The following is a 17,550-nucleotide window of genomic DNA, read 5'->3' as shown; positions in this document are numbered from 1 at the left end:
CGTGAAAGCCATTTTCTGAAAACCGACCATCTATCGATTTCACTTCCAATCAAACAAAAAGTATTACTTTATTAATCATTAATTCTATTTCATAATCTGGACAATTAGACAATTTTTTCTGGTAATTGATTTACATTAATTTTAATCTAAAATATAATAAAGTTTTGTTGTTGTATTATTAATATTTTATTAATTATTTTATTTATTATGCTTAGATCAAATTGACTTACTTGGTGAGAAAAATTCTGTTGCATAATAATGAAGCATTTTCTATCTTCCTCCATATTATAAAAAAAAAAAAAAACAAGGAAACACACAAACACATGAGAAATACTTCAGAAATTGAGAAAAAAAGAAAAAAAAAAATTAAAATTCATAAACAATAGAGGACCACGAAGGAGCTTGTCAAACATCGTTCAATTGCCAATAAAGTGCACCCATCGTTAATCCTTCACCTAAATCATTCAATTCTGATCTGGCTTGAAGATACGATTCAGTCTGTATTTTAACAGATACAGCTTGATTTATTTGACTCTAAATATAGAAAATTTGTGAAATCTTTGACCCGTATCGTTTGACTTTGGTATAACAAAATTATTCGAAATGAGTAGTCAATTCATAAATTCCGTAACAAATGGTAAATGTTGACGATTTTTCATAATGTCATTGGCTGTACGTAAATCATCAAAATAATTTATAATTTTGGAAATTATAAAAATAGATGAAAACTATTGAAAATCATATTAAGACATAAATATTGAACGAGGGTATTGATAAATGTCCCATCAATTGTTTCAATAATTGTAATAGTCAGCTGTAAATAATGAATTTCATACAAGTCATTATTACATTACAATTCATATAATCAAAAATGAATGAATACCATCACCATAGAAATTAGAATATGGATTTTGTCCAGTATGATTGTATTCTTAGGTATATAAACCAATGATAGGTTAAAGAACAAAAAAATAAATAATAAGCTGGAATTATAAACACAAGCACTCAGAGATCCATTTGCAACAATTTTTTATTTTATTTTTTATTTTAATAATAAAATCTATCTTTGTCGTCAATTTTGATACTTATCATTATACGTTTTCTTTATGTATTATCAATGATATTATTTAATTTCAAATTTTACTGATCTATTTCATAACTTTAATTAATTTTGATTTCTTTATTTACGTCTTTACTCTCTATACGAAACTGCTTCTCATGAATTAAATTGTATAGGTATTATTTTGAGTTTACTGGAATGATTATTTTTAGAAAATTGATTCCAAGTATTCAGAAAGTAAGAAATATGACAAAAACAATTATCACTTTCAAACAATTTGTTATCAATTTTGTTATCTGAAATATTACTTTCATCTCGAACATTATCTTCGTTTACGTTCAAATCTTTTGTCTTTGAATAAAAGTATGTATGACAACTTGAATTCATATTGAATTCATTAATCCCTTGACACGATTTTTGTTTTAATTTTTCCACCACAGACATTGGACAAGTATCTCGAATACAAAAAGTACTTTTCAAAATTTGCAATACTTTCATAGTTTGCAATGTTAATTTGTTTTTGGATCCTTCAGTTCTATCTGTTTCACTCAATGAACCTTCGTATGAAAAAAATCATTTAATTACTAGAATGTTTAATATATATATATACAATATAACATTTATATATATATATATATTAAATGTTATATTAGTTATTCATAAGATAATTTACTTGTAGGAGACCATGGTATAGTCAAAGCAGCATCAATTGCACGAGTCCATCCTTCGATAGAATCTTATTAATAATAATAATAATAAATAAATATTTTTCTATTAAATATTAAAAAATATATTCAAATGAGTTTAAAAAAATATTCAAAAATTGTATTACCAGTAATATTTATTCTCTCTTTTGGTTTGAATGCAACATTGATCGTTGCTACTGATTCTGAACTAGTATCATTAAAACATTCTATTGTACTACTTGTTTTTGACTTTTTTTCTGTATCGCTAGAAGATACTTGATCAACTTTTATATTGAATTGACTATTAACAGTATTACATGGCCTATAAGCTAATAGTATATCCTGTGTACGTAACATTTGTAAATTATCTTTCATATCTTTATCACTTGTTATAGCATTACATATATAACATTGAGAATGTTTTAAACAAATGCAATGACAATTATCAATAAGTTTATCAAGTTTTGTTACTTCATGTATTCCTGATATACTTGTCTGTGTAAATACAGTCATTGTTTTCTTTTTTTCCAACATTTTTGCTATCCTTTTTCTTCTTTTATCTAAGAGCTGTTCCATTAGTTTATCTATCGAAAAAAGAAGATTTTTTTATTATGCAATATTAACACTTTAATGGCCGCTCACACAACATGTGTGTGATACCTGAAATATTGGCCGTTATTTTATTTATATTAACTTTATATATATATATATATATATATATATATATATATATATATATATATATATATGTATAAAATTAATTTTATTGTTTTTTGTTTTATGTTAATTTTTTCGTTAATGACAATAAAGTTTCTTTTTTAAATTAATTCTTGGAAAATATTACGGTCGTCTCTGACGACGTTTGACTGCGTTTACACGTGCGGCCATTAAAGTGTTAATAATAAAATACCAATATTTTCTACGATTATTTTCTTCATTAATAATTATTATTATAAAAAAAAAAAATTAACCTTTCGATCGATTATTCTTTATTTTTTCTATTTCTAAACCAATGTTTATGGATTTTGAAATCGTATCGTTAAGAATAGTTTGAACAACTTGTTGAGAATTGTTGGATACAATTTCATTAATTGATTTTAACAAATCATCGATGATTTGTAAAACAATGATAGACGATTCCAATGGGTCAACGACAATTGTCAATTGTAATTTACGTAAAACATCATCTTTCTTTTCGTCAACCTTGTAACTTGCCAAAGTTTGAATAATTTGATCCCTTGGAGGATATCTGACTATTTCAACACCCCTTTCAACAATTTCATCAATAATATCGTCAACTATGATTCTCGTTTCAATAGCATTGTTCAAACATTCATTTAAAATATCACAAATCATGTTTTTAATAGCATGATAATCTGTTAATAATTCGGTATTCGAATGTTTAGGTTTACAGGTTAATTCAGTTTGAGTTTCATTGTCCATAATTACGTGATCCATAATCAGATTGTATTTTATCAAAGTTTGAGCATAATTTTCTTTAGTAATGGGATACGAAAGACTCGTAGGATCTAAAATCCAAAATGTACGTTCTTGTAAATAATAAATAATATCAGATATCAAATCATTCATCTCGGTTTGCAAATAATCATCTTCGTTCCATACGAAAATTGTATCATCATTGATCGTTTCGTTATCATTAATATCAATTTTTAAACTTTCCGTAACAATTTGAACATTTGTATTTGGATGAAACGTAAGTTTGGTTTGTATTGTACGTGTATTTTTGAATTCAGGTATTGGACCATCTCTCATGGATGCTGTAATCAATAATATATCGTATTTATTCGTTAATTTCGTTATTTAATATTTAATTAATATTCATTATTATTTACTCATAATATCTTTGTAATATTTTATGGTAGGACATGGTGCACTCATATACAATGTTTGTGAAATTTGATCCTTGTATCGAATTGGAATATCAACGACAGATAATCCTTGCAAATATGTTTGAACTTCTGCATGTGTTACATTTTCATCTTCCAATTCGTTAACATCGACGAGATATTTTGGTGTTAAGGGTCTTCTGTAAATAAAACTATCGGTGTTTAAATCCAAAGATGTACTCGCTTTATCAGAAACCGTGACCTTTGTTTTAATTTCTCTCAATACAGCATCATCTTCCGGGGTTATGGTTATCAACGTTTGAGCCCATGAATCATCTTCATTTTTTTTGGAAAAGTCTACGTTTACATTATTATTATTTATTTAATTATACGTACATTTAATATAAATAAATAAATAAATAAATAAATATTATAATAATATATATTAATTATGAGAAATATAAATTATTAATTCAATCATTTTTTTTTAGTTTTTATTTGTTTCATTACTTCCGCTGAATGACCATTTTTATTTTTATTACGTGGCATCGTATTAACTTTTTTAGAATATATATATAAGAAAATTATTACAAATTTATACAGAATTTTTACTTTTCTCTGAAATACAAATTTTCAAAATGAAATATCATTTGTTTACATTTTTATTGAGGTTAGAATAAAGAAAAATCTATTAATAAATTGACGTATATTTTTATTGGTCTTCGTATAAAAGTGTATCGATTTTTTATTGGATATATACATTGATTAATAAAATATTTTAAAAATATATTAATCGATAAGTAAGATGGTCTACAGTAGGGACCCTGTAGGAGGGACGCGCCAAAGAATTTTGGGGGACAGGAACTCATGTAGTCACGTGATTACGCGCGAATTAATCAAACATTTTAAATAGTATAAAAGTTGTATATAGTAATAGTGAATAGTGTAGGGGGTAGAGTGTTGATTTGGTTTGAAAAAATTATGAAATAATGAATTGCATCAAATACAGAAACAAAAAATGAACCATATTTAATGATAATTAAAAAATGTATATTAAAAATAGAATAGGTTAGACAAAAAACCAATTATAAATTCAAATAGAAAGATTCAATTTAATTTGATTTGATAAAAGGCATTACAGTATTTTGAAATTTCAAAACAACTTGTAGAAATTTATACAATTTTGATAAATACAATTATCTACTATATATATATATTATATTTACAATTATTTTAAACATTCGTACAAATTTGTTTTTAATTTCCAATATTAATAAATCAGCTAGGATTTCTGGGTATTATATCTTCATAACTAACCACAGCCGTTATTTATACATACTAAAGATAAACATGGCTGCGCGTTGCATCGGAAGCTGTCCCCCAAAATTGTCAGCCAATAGCAACCCCAGCAATATGTATGGCGCGTCCCTCCTACAGGGGGTCTCTAGTCTACAGTTGAACGGGACAACACAATTGTTGACATACGCGGACGATATTGCTTTGTTAGAGGACAATGAACAGGCATTAATTAATAACGCAAAAATATTAATAGATAGTACTACAGATCTGGGACTGCAAATAAGCGAGGAAAAAACCAAATATATGGTAACCGATAGAGTTCAGAATAATCCTAATACTGGAACTTTGGTCGTCCGAGATCAAACTTTTGAGCGGTTCAGCAACTTTAGGTATATTTAGGATCAATCATAAATCAGACGAACGAAATTAATTGAAATAATAACAAACATTATCTAACATTACATTTTTGACAATTTATTCAGTTTAAAATACCTAATGTGGTTTGAAATAATTGATAAATTCATTTTTCTTTTTTTTTTTTTAAATTTTGACTTAAACCACTTGCATAATTATGAACACATATATTGTGTATACGTAAATAATAATAATATAATTGTAATTTAATTAAATGATACTTCTAAAATGAAAGTACGTATTTCCATTGGTTTCAAATGTATATTAATAGCATCTTTTTGAATTTTGACAGGATAAAATGTATCTTCCATATTATTTAGAATATCGTTCACTTCAGAATTCCATTTCAAACGATTATTATCTTCTAACCATTGATTAGCACCTAATGTTGTTTCCTTAATCGATATTATATTGAATGATGTGAACAAATCCTGTTAAAAAAAAAAAGAATTAAAAAAAGGTTAGAAAAAATCGTATGAAAATAATTATTAACAAATAAATATATCTTATTATGAACATATTTACATACTTTAATATTAACATCTACGGGTGCAGATAATTGCACAGCTTCACCAGCTTCGAATAAATGTTCAAGTCTTAATAAAATAGTACCATTTTTCCAAGGTTCCAATGTAAGTACATGAACATTTGGTGGTAATGCTTTGGCCAATCCTAATTTCTATAAAATAATATATATATGTAGTATACTAAGTTCACGAATTATCTTATACCGCCATCTGTTAGAATCTTATCGAACTAACAGAGATAATCATGACTCTTTGTTACGAAACAAATAATTCGCAATAATATAATATTGCGATTATAAATTGAGATATAAACTATCCTATCTTTCAAGTTGAATTAAACTGCACACAGTGTGCAAAATTTTATTAAAATCGGTTCAGTAATTTAGGAGTCCATTGCGAACAAACAACGTGACACGTAATTTATATATATTAAGATAAGATAAACTATCCTATCTTTCAAGTTGGATGAAACTGCACACAGTGTGCAAAATTTGATTAAAATCGGTTCAGTAATTTAGGAGTCCATTGCGAACAAACAACGTGACACGTAATTTATATATATATATATAAATTATATGTTTAGTATAATTTATAATATATAATTAATTATATTATATTAATTATATTAATATAATATAAATTATTATTTATTATATTATTAGTATAATTAAATATTTAATTAAAATGATTATCACACGTGAAATAAATAATAAATATTATATTTAACTTACTTTCAATGAAGTAGTATTACGCCAATTATCAATATTTTTTTGCATAAAAGGTATAACAAGTATAGTTGGACGAAGTGTTTGTTCTAACATTAATTTTTTCTCTTTCAATGTGAAAGCATCAAGATTTTTGGTATTACCACCATAAACGTAATGAATACCACGTACTACAAGACCAGTATTGTAAGCAACTTCGTTCAAAGCTTCACCAACACCGAATGCATCGTCGTTTAATAATCTTCTATGAAGCTGTAAACATTTATTTTTATTAATTAATTATCAAAAGTTGATTTATTATTATTATTATTATTATTATTATTATTATTATTATTAGTAATTTATTTTAATATTTACCATTAATTCCAATTCTCCGTCTTTCATACTGGTACCACCTTGTGAACGATCAGTAAATACGGATAACTTCAATGGTTTATTTTTATCCTTCAAATATATTTTCGTAGTTACAGGATAATAATTTCCAGCAATTGGTTCGTATAATTTTAAATTCCAAGTTGGTCTGTAATCCCGTTTACGTTTTAATGTTTCACGACCATTGCTATCCGTATAAAACTCACCATCGGAATTCAAATTACTCGTATATTTCGTTACTACTTCTTTACCTATTTTGTCTCTGTTAGAAAAAAAAAACCAAAATTTGTATTATTAAATCGGTTATAAGAATAAAATAATAATAATAATAATAATCTTTAAGTATATTAATAAATTTTGTTTTACTCGACAGGAATAGGACCAATGAGCCATTCAAATTCAATACGTTCCTCTTCTTTATAAACTCTGACAACTTGGCTGATCCATTGATTAACATTTTGATGAATTTCTTCTACTAAGGGACCTGTGAAACCAATTTTTTAGAATTAGTTTCAATTTTTATATATATTTATTCTTTTTTTTTCATCATTATATATCTGTAGATGCATTCATTCATAATGGTTGCTTGTCGTCAGGGGTTACATGCATTCCTTTATAATGGTTGCCTATCGTCAGGGGTTACATGCATTCATTCATAATGGTTGCCTATCGTCAGGGGTTAAATGCAATCATTCATAATGGTTGCTATCGTCAGGGGTTATATACATTTATTCATAATGGTTGCCTGTCGTCAGGGGTTACATGCATTCATTCATAATGGTTGCCTATCATCAGGGGTTATATACATTCATTCATAATGGTTGCCTATCATCAGGGGTTATATACATTTATACATGATAGTTGCCTATCGTCAGGGGTTATATACATTTATACATGATAGTTGCCTATCGTTAGGGGTTATATGCGTTTATTCATAATGGTTGCCTATCGTCAGGGGTTAAATGCATTCATTCATAATACATAGTTACTTATTTTCAAGGCTTATATGCATTCATACAATTATATATGAGGATTGCTTATCATTAGGAGTTTGTTACTATTTTGGATTAAATTTACTAATTGTGTCCATAATTATGAAAACAGTCAAAATCAAAATTACAAAAACAAAAAAAAATGAGTTTATTAGTTATTTCACATTATATTAAGCTAAATTAATTGAATGTAATTTTAACGATATTGTCAAAAATGAACAGTTACATGGTGTTTTTTATTTCAAACATTATTTTGAATTTATTTAACGTTTAAATGTAATCTTTTAAATATGTCGAAACAAGAGATATATTTGACTTTAAATTACTTTTATAATTATGGACATAAATTAATGTGAATATTTAAAACAATTTACCTTTAACTATTGAATAATCTCCCTCGTATACAAAATCATGAATCTCTGAAGTTTTTGGTCTAAAGATATAAGCACCGGATGATCGATTTTCAAATACTTTGTTATTACCTTCCGCTCCTTCATAATAATGAAAAGATTGAACAAAATTCATGTCATTTTGATTGTTATATTGTACAGCAATATGACCAGATTCATCAACGGTTATTGTGTATAACTAAAAATAATTGAATATATTTCACATTTAATAGAAAATATAATGAAGAAAATATTCAAAAAAAAAAAAGATAATTGTTTTGTCAGTAGAGAAAAAATAAGAAAAATGTGAACACATTTGTTAACTCACGTCTCCTCCTATGAAATTAGTTGATTCAGAAGGAGTTTCTTCATACGTATTAGGTTTTTCAGTAACTTCATACACTTTGTAACCTAATGGTGGTAAATCATTAACGCGAAATACTAATTCATTAGTAGCTTTACTTTCTCTTCCAGGTATTTGTAAAACTCTTTTGGGTATTGGTACAATTTGCGATAAAATTGAAATATCTTCTGTTAATTAAATTACAAAAATGATATCAATCGTAACGTATTTCTCATACTAAGGATTAGTTTAACAAAAAAGAAATAAAAATTGTTTATACCTGCCCAATCAAATACTTCATAAGAACTTCCATTTACTGGTAAACGAACGTACGTAGAAACTGGTTGACTTTGTGGATTGTATATTATCAATGTAAACTGTCTACTATTTTCTGTATAAGGGCAAGAACTTATGTTCAATTCTAAACAGGAAGACACTATCAATTTTGTCGTTGAATTTTTCTCATTGGCCCATTTGCTGTTAATAGAAAGAAAAATACAATAAATAAATTAGATTTGAGTTTATGTGACAAGGAATGTTAATTGATAATGAATCAAATGAAATTTGTAATGATTAATTACTAAATAGAATTGGCAACGACGATGTTGTTATTGACCAAGTTCTCGTACAATAAACGAGCATAATCATTTGCAACCAATTGTTTTTCCGTTCCGGTAACTGCATCGTGATGTTGCATGACTCCCATAGCTTCACGGAATTTTTCTAAATTTTCTATTTCCTTATGATCCAATTTTGCCCATACGGCCATTTGTTTGGTCATCTGTTTAAATTAATGTATTCTTATAACTGACATATATATATATAATTATTGCGTTTTGTTAATGAAAAATGTCTATACATCCATTTATTTATTAAAATTATTATTGTTAAACATTTTTTGTTATCTTTCTTTTTTTTAAAAGTAAATGAAGACTGGAAGCAAAGCTCAAAAAGCATGCAAAATGGCGATATATCTAGTGGTGATATATCTAGTGTTAAACTGAGAAAAATGATTGATTGTAAAATATTTTTCTTTTATGACTTACTTGTAACAAATTATTTCCCATTCTTTCGAAATATTTAATAGTTGGCCTTGAAGTAAAATATCCTGTCCAATAAGCATGAGGATCACTTGCATAAGGAAAGAAATCATCGGATTTTGACGGCCAAGTAATATTTGCATCGTGTAATGCTTTCAAATAACAAGATGGCGTCGAGTAAATTAAATTAACCGTTGATCCATTTAATTCATTTCCGTATCTACAACATATTATAAATAATTTCAATATTTTTATATATATATATATTATATAAATATTGATTTAATTAATTATTTAATTATAGTATATAATATTCTAATTTATAATATACAATATATATATATATATATATATATATATATATATATATATATATATATATATATATATATATATATATACAGTTATATTATAATATTAATATATTAATATTAATATAAATAAATATTATATAATATTATATGTGTGATAATATTATAATATATAAAATTAATAAAAATAATATTATACATTAATAAAATAATATTATATACAATAGTTTAACATAATATTTACAATAATATATATATATTAATATGTAATATATATATAATATAATAATATATATAATAATATAATAAATTATTAATGTATAATATATATAATATAAATAATATAATAATATATATACAGTACAATCTCACTAGTCCGGCACTATTAAAAATCAGAGGGTGCCGGATTATTGGAATGTTCGGATTACTGGAATGTTCGGATTACTGGATTATAGAGAAAAAAGTGATAAGTTTTGAAGTTAGACTGCTAGACGACGACGCGGCGATGGAGCGCATAGGCGTAGAGAGAGCGAGAGTGGCGCAGGCAGGGGGTGCCGGATTATTGGACGTATCGGTCTATTGAAGTGCCGGATTAGTGAGATTATACTGTATATTATAATATTATTGAACATGCAATATAGAATAATTAAATTTTGTTACCTTGTATATTTGATTTGTAACAATCAGTTTTTTGTTTTGTTTGTTTTTGGTTGTTGTTGTTGTTAATAAAGCAGGATTAACAGGATGAAATTGAATAATAAAACAAACTTACTTGATCAATTTGTCTAAATTGTCGAACCACATTTCTGCTTGTTGATAATTAAAATCGTCTCCCATGGTGATGATAACATTATTAGTATTGTAAAATCTCGATTGAAATAGTACATATGCCAAGAAGTACTCCACCTGTTAATGTACCCATGATTTTTGTTTACTTACCAAAGGTCAGTGGTTTTACCAAAGGTCACAATGTTTTCCTTTCCAAATGCAATATTTTACTAGATTTTTTTTTTTTTTTTACTTGTTTTCTTTTCTTTCGTTTTGTTTTGTTTAAACATTTATTCACAAACGTTAACGTTACGAATCATTTTTATTATTTGACAATTTTGTACTTGAAATTACTATTGGAATAATTGTTTCTAACATAATTTAAACAAATATGAGACAATAATTTTGATTAAACAGACCCATCATTTCACCGCATGCACATGCATTTGTACATAAAACATTGTTTTTCATTGTAAAGTTTGTTTTAATAATTGTAAAATTGCAAGGATTTGTAATGAAAAAATTTGTGAACGTTGTTTAAAGTTTATATGTGTGTGTATATGTGTGTAATTAAAAATCTCTTAAACAAATTTTAGCATATTTAACAAATTTTGTTTAAAAATAAACTATTACATTTTGATCTTATTGTTTTTTTTTTTTTGAAGATTTTTGTAAAAATAATTTTAAATAGCATTAAAAAAAAAAAAAAAACATAATAAAATGTGTTATGCGTTAAACAGATTGATAAATCGTAAAAAAGTAACAGAAAATTGTGTCAATCGGTATGAATAATTTACACACATACACACATATACATGCACACAGAGAGACACGCATATCTCAACATACACAACAAGCATAAGTATAAATCTGTAGAAGTTGTGTTAGTACCTTATCAACTTATCCAGATTCGTGAAGTACATTTCCGCCTGTTGATAAGTGAAATCTCCTCCCATAGTTAATATAATATTATTTGTACGAAAATGTTCTGCTTGTTCTTTCGCGTATTCTAGATAATCGTTTATCTAATTTCAAAAAAAAAAACATAAAAAACAAAAAAAAATGAAGAAACAACAAAACAAAAAGATATATCGTTATCATCTTTAGTGTATCTGTTGTATAAGAAAAATTATATAAGATAAAAGTTAATTTGTTGTTTTTTTTTTTTTTTTATATGCATATATCTTGCAACAGTCATTGTTAACACAACAACAAAATATATATAAATATTCTAATTGTTTTATTTTATTTATATATATATATATAAGCAGAAACCAAAAAATATAATATTTTCTATTGCAATAATGTTGATCATATTATTATAAAAAACAATAATTTTAATATAATATTTAAATTATAAATATACAGAGTGTGATTTACCAGCTCACTTTTTAGCTTTTTTTATTGGATCATTGACAGGTTTTGTATTTAATGTTGCACTTCATTGAATTCGTCTTGTCAACCGCTATTCGAAAATAAGTATTAAAATGTAACATTGTATTTAAAAAAACAAAATTGATCAATAAATCTTGAAAATGACTCAACCTAGCAAGAAAATACTAACGTCATGTTATAGTCCTGAATTTTTCATGCAACTTTTTTCTTAGCCACTTTTTTATTACTATCATACTTTTACAGCTATTTAAGTGACAAGAGCTAGTGAATCAACCTGTATACATTAGGTCGAGTCATAAATAACTTCCGTTTCTTATGAGACAAAGAATGGCGTTTCTGCGACTGATAAGTACAAGACACCTTTCATGAAGTTTTTTGAAGTGAAAACTTCATTAGAATGGGAGTGATCTGAAAAGTAAATAAACGGAAACGGAGCTATGTAACGAAGCTATGAAACGGCTGCCATACTAAATAATGAGAGAAAAAGAGACAAACATAGGATTTAGACTGCGAGGGAATGAGACGGAATATAGCTATACAGTTTATCCTATTCTCGGTCTCCTCTTTATGCTATGCTTCGTAGTTATCGCTCCTGGTTGTATATGTGTGTGTTTGTGTGCGACTGCATACTACAAAACGTACCCACATACGAAAAGTAGTGAGGTTTTTTCCGAAAAGTAGTGAGGTTTTTTCCGAAAAGTAGTGAGGTTTTTACTAGACTAACAGAGGTGTTTTGTTACCATGCATTTTTAAGTTACCAGAAGCAATTCGTTTCATTTCTTTGAATTGAGAACTTGCTTACTGTGTAATATGTTATCTATTTATATATGTTTTCAATAAAACGTATAATTATTTTTGAATTTGATAACAATAATATAATATTAATATTATAACAAATAAACCTAACAATTATCCTACTCTTGATATTCTGCAGTCGTCCTTTTCTCTCGAAACTTAGTTTTTTGATGTTTCACTTCAAACACATGTGATCTGCCCACATGATATTTTTTTTTGCACTATTTGCTTCTGATGGACGTATTTATTGGATTTTGTTCCAATATTACCTTTAAAAGGTTCATCAAAGTCGGAAATACGTCCTGCAATCGGTTCATCTTTTAAGATCGTATCTCCAGAACGGAGTTTTCCAAACCAATTTCTAACTGCCCTATCAGTTATCAGTCCTGCACTGTATAAGCTGTATATTTTTTCAGTTGCCACCTTAATGCTATTGCCTTGTTTCAATTCCTAAAGCATGACATGTTGAATATGCACTTTTGGAAGTGAAAACTTCTTTAGAATGGGTGTGATTTGAAACAATGTAACGGAGTGGTAGGCGGCTATGTAACGGAGCGGTAGGCGGCTATGTAACGGAGCGGTGGGAGGCGATGAAACGGCCGCGATACTAAATAAGAAGAGAATACAATTATCCTAGACCAGATATTTTTATTGAAGTGAAAACTTCTTTAGAATGGGAGTGATCTGAAAAGTAAATAAACGGTAACGCAGCTATGTAACGAAGCTGTGTAACGAAGCTATGTAACGAAGCTATGAAACGACTGCTATACTAAATAATGAGAGAAAAAGAGACAAACATATAGGATTTAGCCTGCGAGAGAATGAGACGGAATATAGCTATACAGTTTTTTGTATTCGTCTCATTCTCTCGAAACTTAGTTTTTTGAAGATCTCACTTCTAACACGTGTGATCTTTACTATCCATTTCAGTGGTTAAGAAAAACGGTTAAATGTAACATTGACAACATAAAAAAGTTAACAGAAGACTAACTGAATCCTCATCTATATAGTGATATCGAAAATCCGTTTGTTTCGGTGACTTATAGTAGGTAAATACGAAAAATAGATTTTACATAGCCGCATCGGAAGTTACTTATGACTCGACCTAATATATTTTATGATATTTCAATGAATACGAATATTTTGTAGTTTCTACTTTTATGTTAGTACAATTATTCCAATAGTTATAATTAATAAAAATAAAATAATATAATAACATAGATAAGGAATAATTACGTACTTTCTTAGGAACGTTATAGTCAGGGCTATCAGGGTCATCAATCACTGGTTCATCGTCGCATAATACATCAAAGCAAAAACCAGGCGGTGGACTGTAAGTGTTAAACATAGCAGCAGTAAACAAGTTGGCACGATTACCTAAGTAAAAAAGACAAAAAAAAAAATATATATATATATATATATCTCAAATTGTTGATTAGTTATTTTTACAGTTATAATATAACTTTAAGACAAGTTGATAAGGTACTAATAACTATATATATTATAATATATATTAAATTAAATATATAACAAATTATAATATGTATTAGTTATATATATATTAGTTAACTTATTAATTAATAAAATTATTATTATTATAAATTATATTAATTAATATAAAAAATTAATAATATATATTATAAACCATTTATATATTTATATAATATAATAGGTGTACAACTTTGCTTCGGTCATTTTTTCTCTAAGTCATTTGTAGGAAATTAGCGGAAACAAAGTTGTACAATTAATATATTTTTATATATTAAATATTATATAATATATAAATATATATAAAAAAACATTAAAAATAACTTAAACATGACTTATAATTAGAATTAACAAATTTATTATTACCAAGACTAGAGCTAGCCTTCCAAATAAATTCCATACTCTTGTCCTTCAAACGTTGTGACTTATCTTGATAATCCAAACGACCAAACAACATCCCATCAAATCCCATTTGAGCAAATAAAGATGCCTGTTCTCTCGAATGACCAAAAGGATCTATTTGCCAACCTATGTGTGGTCTTGCACAATTACCAAAAGTATCGTTCAACCTCCTACATAAATATATATATTTTTTTTCATATTAATTACATTTCAAATTAATTTCAATTATAATTTTCATTTGTTTTTATTGTGTGTACCTAAATCCCCATGTAAATTGATCAATGATGGATTGATAATGAGTAACAGCTTCATCGTTCATACTCCAAGCACCACCAATGAATTCTAATCTTCCTGTATTTATCAACATTCTCACATCTTTTTTTACATTTTCGTTTTGTCTTAACCACCATTTCCAAAAGAATGCAGTTTCAACGTATATGAATCTAAGATATAGTTTTTTTTTATATATATTAGAATTGATTGTATATTGAGATAAAATATTATTTCATAATGATCAAATAATTACCTTCTTTCAGGATTTTTTAATAATGCTTCAATTACACTGTCAAGTATGTATTGAACACCGGCTTTTTGTATTTTAGATTTACCTTTAAAAAAACAACAATAATTAATCATAATAAAATAGAAAGTTTTATATATATATATAATATTAATATAATATAATACAGTATAATCTCACTAATCCGGCACTTCAATAGACCGATACATCCAATAATCCGGCACCCCCCTGCCTGCGCCACTCACGCTCCCTCTACGCCTATGCGCTTCGTCGCCGCGTCGTCGTCTAGCAGTCTAACCACAAAACTTATCACTTTTTTCTCTATAATCCAGTAATCCGAACATTCCAATAATCCGGCACCATCCGGTTTTTAATAGTGCCGGATTAGAGAGATTGTACTGTATACATTATTATTATGTTTATATTGTGTGTATAATTTATATATAATATACTATAGTATAATAGTATGAATGTAGTATTATATATATATAGTATAGTATATACTATCCTATATACTATAGAATATATGCTGTATAATTAATAATACTTTTAATACTAACACTATATATTTATACTATAATATAATACTATATACTATAATACTTAATATTATTTATTATTATTATATATATATACTATTTATAAATGAAAAAATGATAATAATTAAAATTACTTACTTCCAAAATAATATTGATCAACTGTTTTTAACCATCCAACATCATCGTGAGTATGAGGTACCAGATGAATATTTAATTTGTTTGGTTGTATAACTGGACATGACTAAATAAACACGCACACAAAAACACACACAAAACAAAAGAAAATCTATCAAAACTATGTTCAGATTTATTGATAAATAAATTGTATAACGTTATTTGATACACACGTGTGTGTGTGTGTGTGTGTGTTATATTGAAATTAAATTTGAAAACAAAAAACAAAAAACAAATGAAAAAAATACAACGTTAGTCAGTGCGGGATATGAAATAAAATAATAATAATAATTTAAAAAAGATATATATAAAAAAAAAAATAGGAATATTATTTATAAAAATTAATATTTCTTTTTCTTTTTCTTTTTTTTTACAACTTACTTCATATCCACAAGTTATTTTCTCTTCTTCTAATAATCCTTCTGACGTAGGATAAGCTTTTGTAATTAAACATAATTGATACAAGGTTAATGAAAGTAAGAATAATAAAAATACGTTTCTCGACATAGCGTTATGTCTCTTAAGGAAATCTCGTACACAACTAACAAGATAATACGTTGGTTAGCTACTATTATACTTATATCTGGCTTCAAATGACCGTTGGAACCTCGAGACGTGTTTATAGATAAAAAGGAAGTAGTAGGGGATTACATCTTTACTTACACTGTACTTTCTTATATTTCATTTGTCCCTATTTAATACACACACATATATATTCATTTATTATTGTAATAATTTCATATTATACATAAATGTGTGTGTGTTTGGTTTTTTTTTATTATTGTTTTATTATATTATCAATTTCCATTTATTTAGATTTACATTGTACGATTATTATTATTATATAGAATAATAATAATAATAATAGAATAATCTCCATTAGCTTCCCCAAAGGATTACAATCCTTTGACATTCCCTTCAACCTTCTCCTTTCCTTCTTTACCCTCATCTCCCACCTTTAAATCTCCGTACTCTCCTCCTTATATCAAACTTTGTCCCTCTCCTCCCTCTCACCAACTCTCCACCTTCTTTATCCATTCTCCCCTCCTTCCACTCTTATCCAATATCACTCTTATCTTTTCCTCTATTCCTCTCCCGTCCTCCTTACTTTCTGTTCTGACACATCCTTTAATCAAATGCTTCTATCACTCTCCCTCTCCCATCCACAGACCCTGCATCGCTGGCTTTCCTCCTCTTCCCAATATGAAAGTGAATGAGAACCAATATGAAGGTGAAATCTCGCAATTCTTCTTCTACTCTCCTCGTTCTACTTGCTTTCCAAGTACTTAGGTATCCTTTCTGCCCTCACGAGACTGTATTATCTAGTGTACCTGGAGGTTTGCACCTTCTCCCATCTTTTGACTTCCTGCTGCCTTCTTTCTTACTTCTCTATCTCTTCCCAGCTCTCTTTCCTCTCATCTTCAATTATTTTCTATTATTTTTAATTACATGTACATATATGCA

The 17,550-nt window shown here is 27.0% G+C and overlaps 2 protein-coding genes and 1 long non-coding RNA gene across 4 annotated transcripts; 1 reads left to right on the top strand and 2 right to left on the bottom strand.

Annotated features, from left to right (window-relative positions):
* Positions 1–1,012: 1,012 nt before the first annotated feature.
* On the bottom strand, positions 1,013–3,963 carry LOC149032130 (uncharacterized; the record flags this gene model as incomplete). Its single annotated transcript, XM_089173990.1, has 5 exons — positions 1,013–1,617; positions 1,734–1,796; positions 1,893–2,330; positions 2,718–3,524; positions 3,600–3,963. Coding segments are annotated over 5 exons (2,073 nt in total), but the record flags the coding sequence as incomplete, so codon positions are not given.
* Positions 3,964–5,340: 1,377 nt separating this feature from the next.
* On the bottom strand, positions 5,341–16,646 carry LManII (Lysosomal alpha-mannosidase II). Of its 2 annotated transcripts, none has more exons than XM_089174026.1 (17): positions 16,468–16,646; positions 16,051–16,153; positions 15,380–15,461; positions 15,111–15,296; positions 14,818–15,023; positions 14,204–14,340; positions 11,665–11,798; positions 9,701–9,914; positions 9,236–9,435; positions 8,935–9,131; positions 8,640–8,842; positions 8,297–8,510; positions 7,297–7,414; positions 6,916–7,192; positions 6,565–6,810; positions 5,836–5,985; positions 5,341–5,737 (listed from the first exon to the last, which is right to left on the bottom strand). In XM_089174026.1, the coding sequence occupies exons 1-17, from the start codon at positions 16,591–16,593 to the stop codon at positions 5,513–5,515; spliced, it is 3,018 nt and encodes a 1,005-aa protein (XP_089030152.1). In that variant the 5' UTR covers positions 16,594–16,646; the 3' UTR covers positions 5,341–5,512. The 2 variants fall into 2 exon arrangements, with proteins under 2 accessions (XP_089030152.1, XP_089030153.1); XM_089174027.1 differs by lacking the exon at positions 11,665–11,798 and adding an exon at positions 10,778–10,911.
* Positions 11,813–13,759, top strand: LOC149032129 (uncharacterized). Its single transcript, XR_016177049.1, has 2 exons — positions 11,813–12,831; positions 12,876–13,759. It is a non-coding gene; the product is annotated as an uncharacterized LOC149032129 (long non-coding RNA).
* Positions 16,647–17,550: the final 904 nt, after the last annotated feature.

The sequence above is a fragment of the Polistes dominula genome, unplaced genomic scaffold (genome assembly GCF_049000335.1).
Source record: "Polistes dominula isolate Pdom_NZ unplaced genomic scaffold, Pdom_raw_medaka contig_75, whole genome shotgun sequence".
NCBI classification, from domain to species: Eukaryota; Metazoa; Arthropoda; class Insecta; order Hymenoptera; family Vespidae; genus Polistes; species Polistes dominula.
The sequence above is the reverse complement of the archived record's forward strand: the minus strand, read 5'-3'. Positions and strand labels throughout refer to the sequence as shown.

What these genes read in the sequence shown, in the direction of transcription:
- LManII (XM_089174026.1), bottom strand. Translation starts at nt 16,593, where the DNA reads ATGTCGAGAAACGTATTTTTATTATTCTTACTTTCATTAACCTTGTAT. An exon ending in CTAATTTCATAGGAGGAGAC is followed by an intron (nt 8,511 to 8,639) that starts GTGAGTTAACAA and finishes AATTATTTTTAG; the next exon opens with TTATACACAATAACCGTTGA. An exon ending in CCGTAGATGTTAATATTAAA is followed by an intron (nt 5,738 to 5,835) that starts GTATGTAAATAT and finishes TTTTTTTAACAG; the next exon opens with GATTTGTTCACATCATTCAA.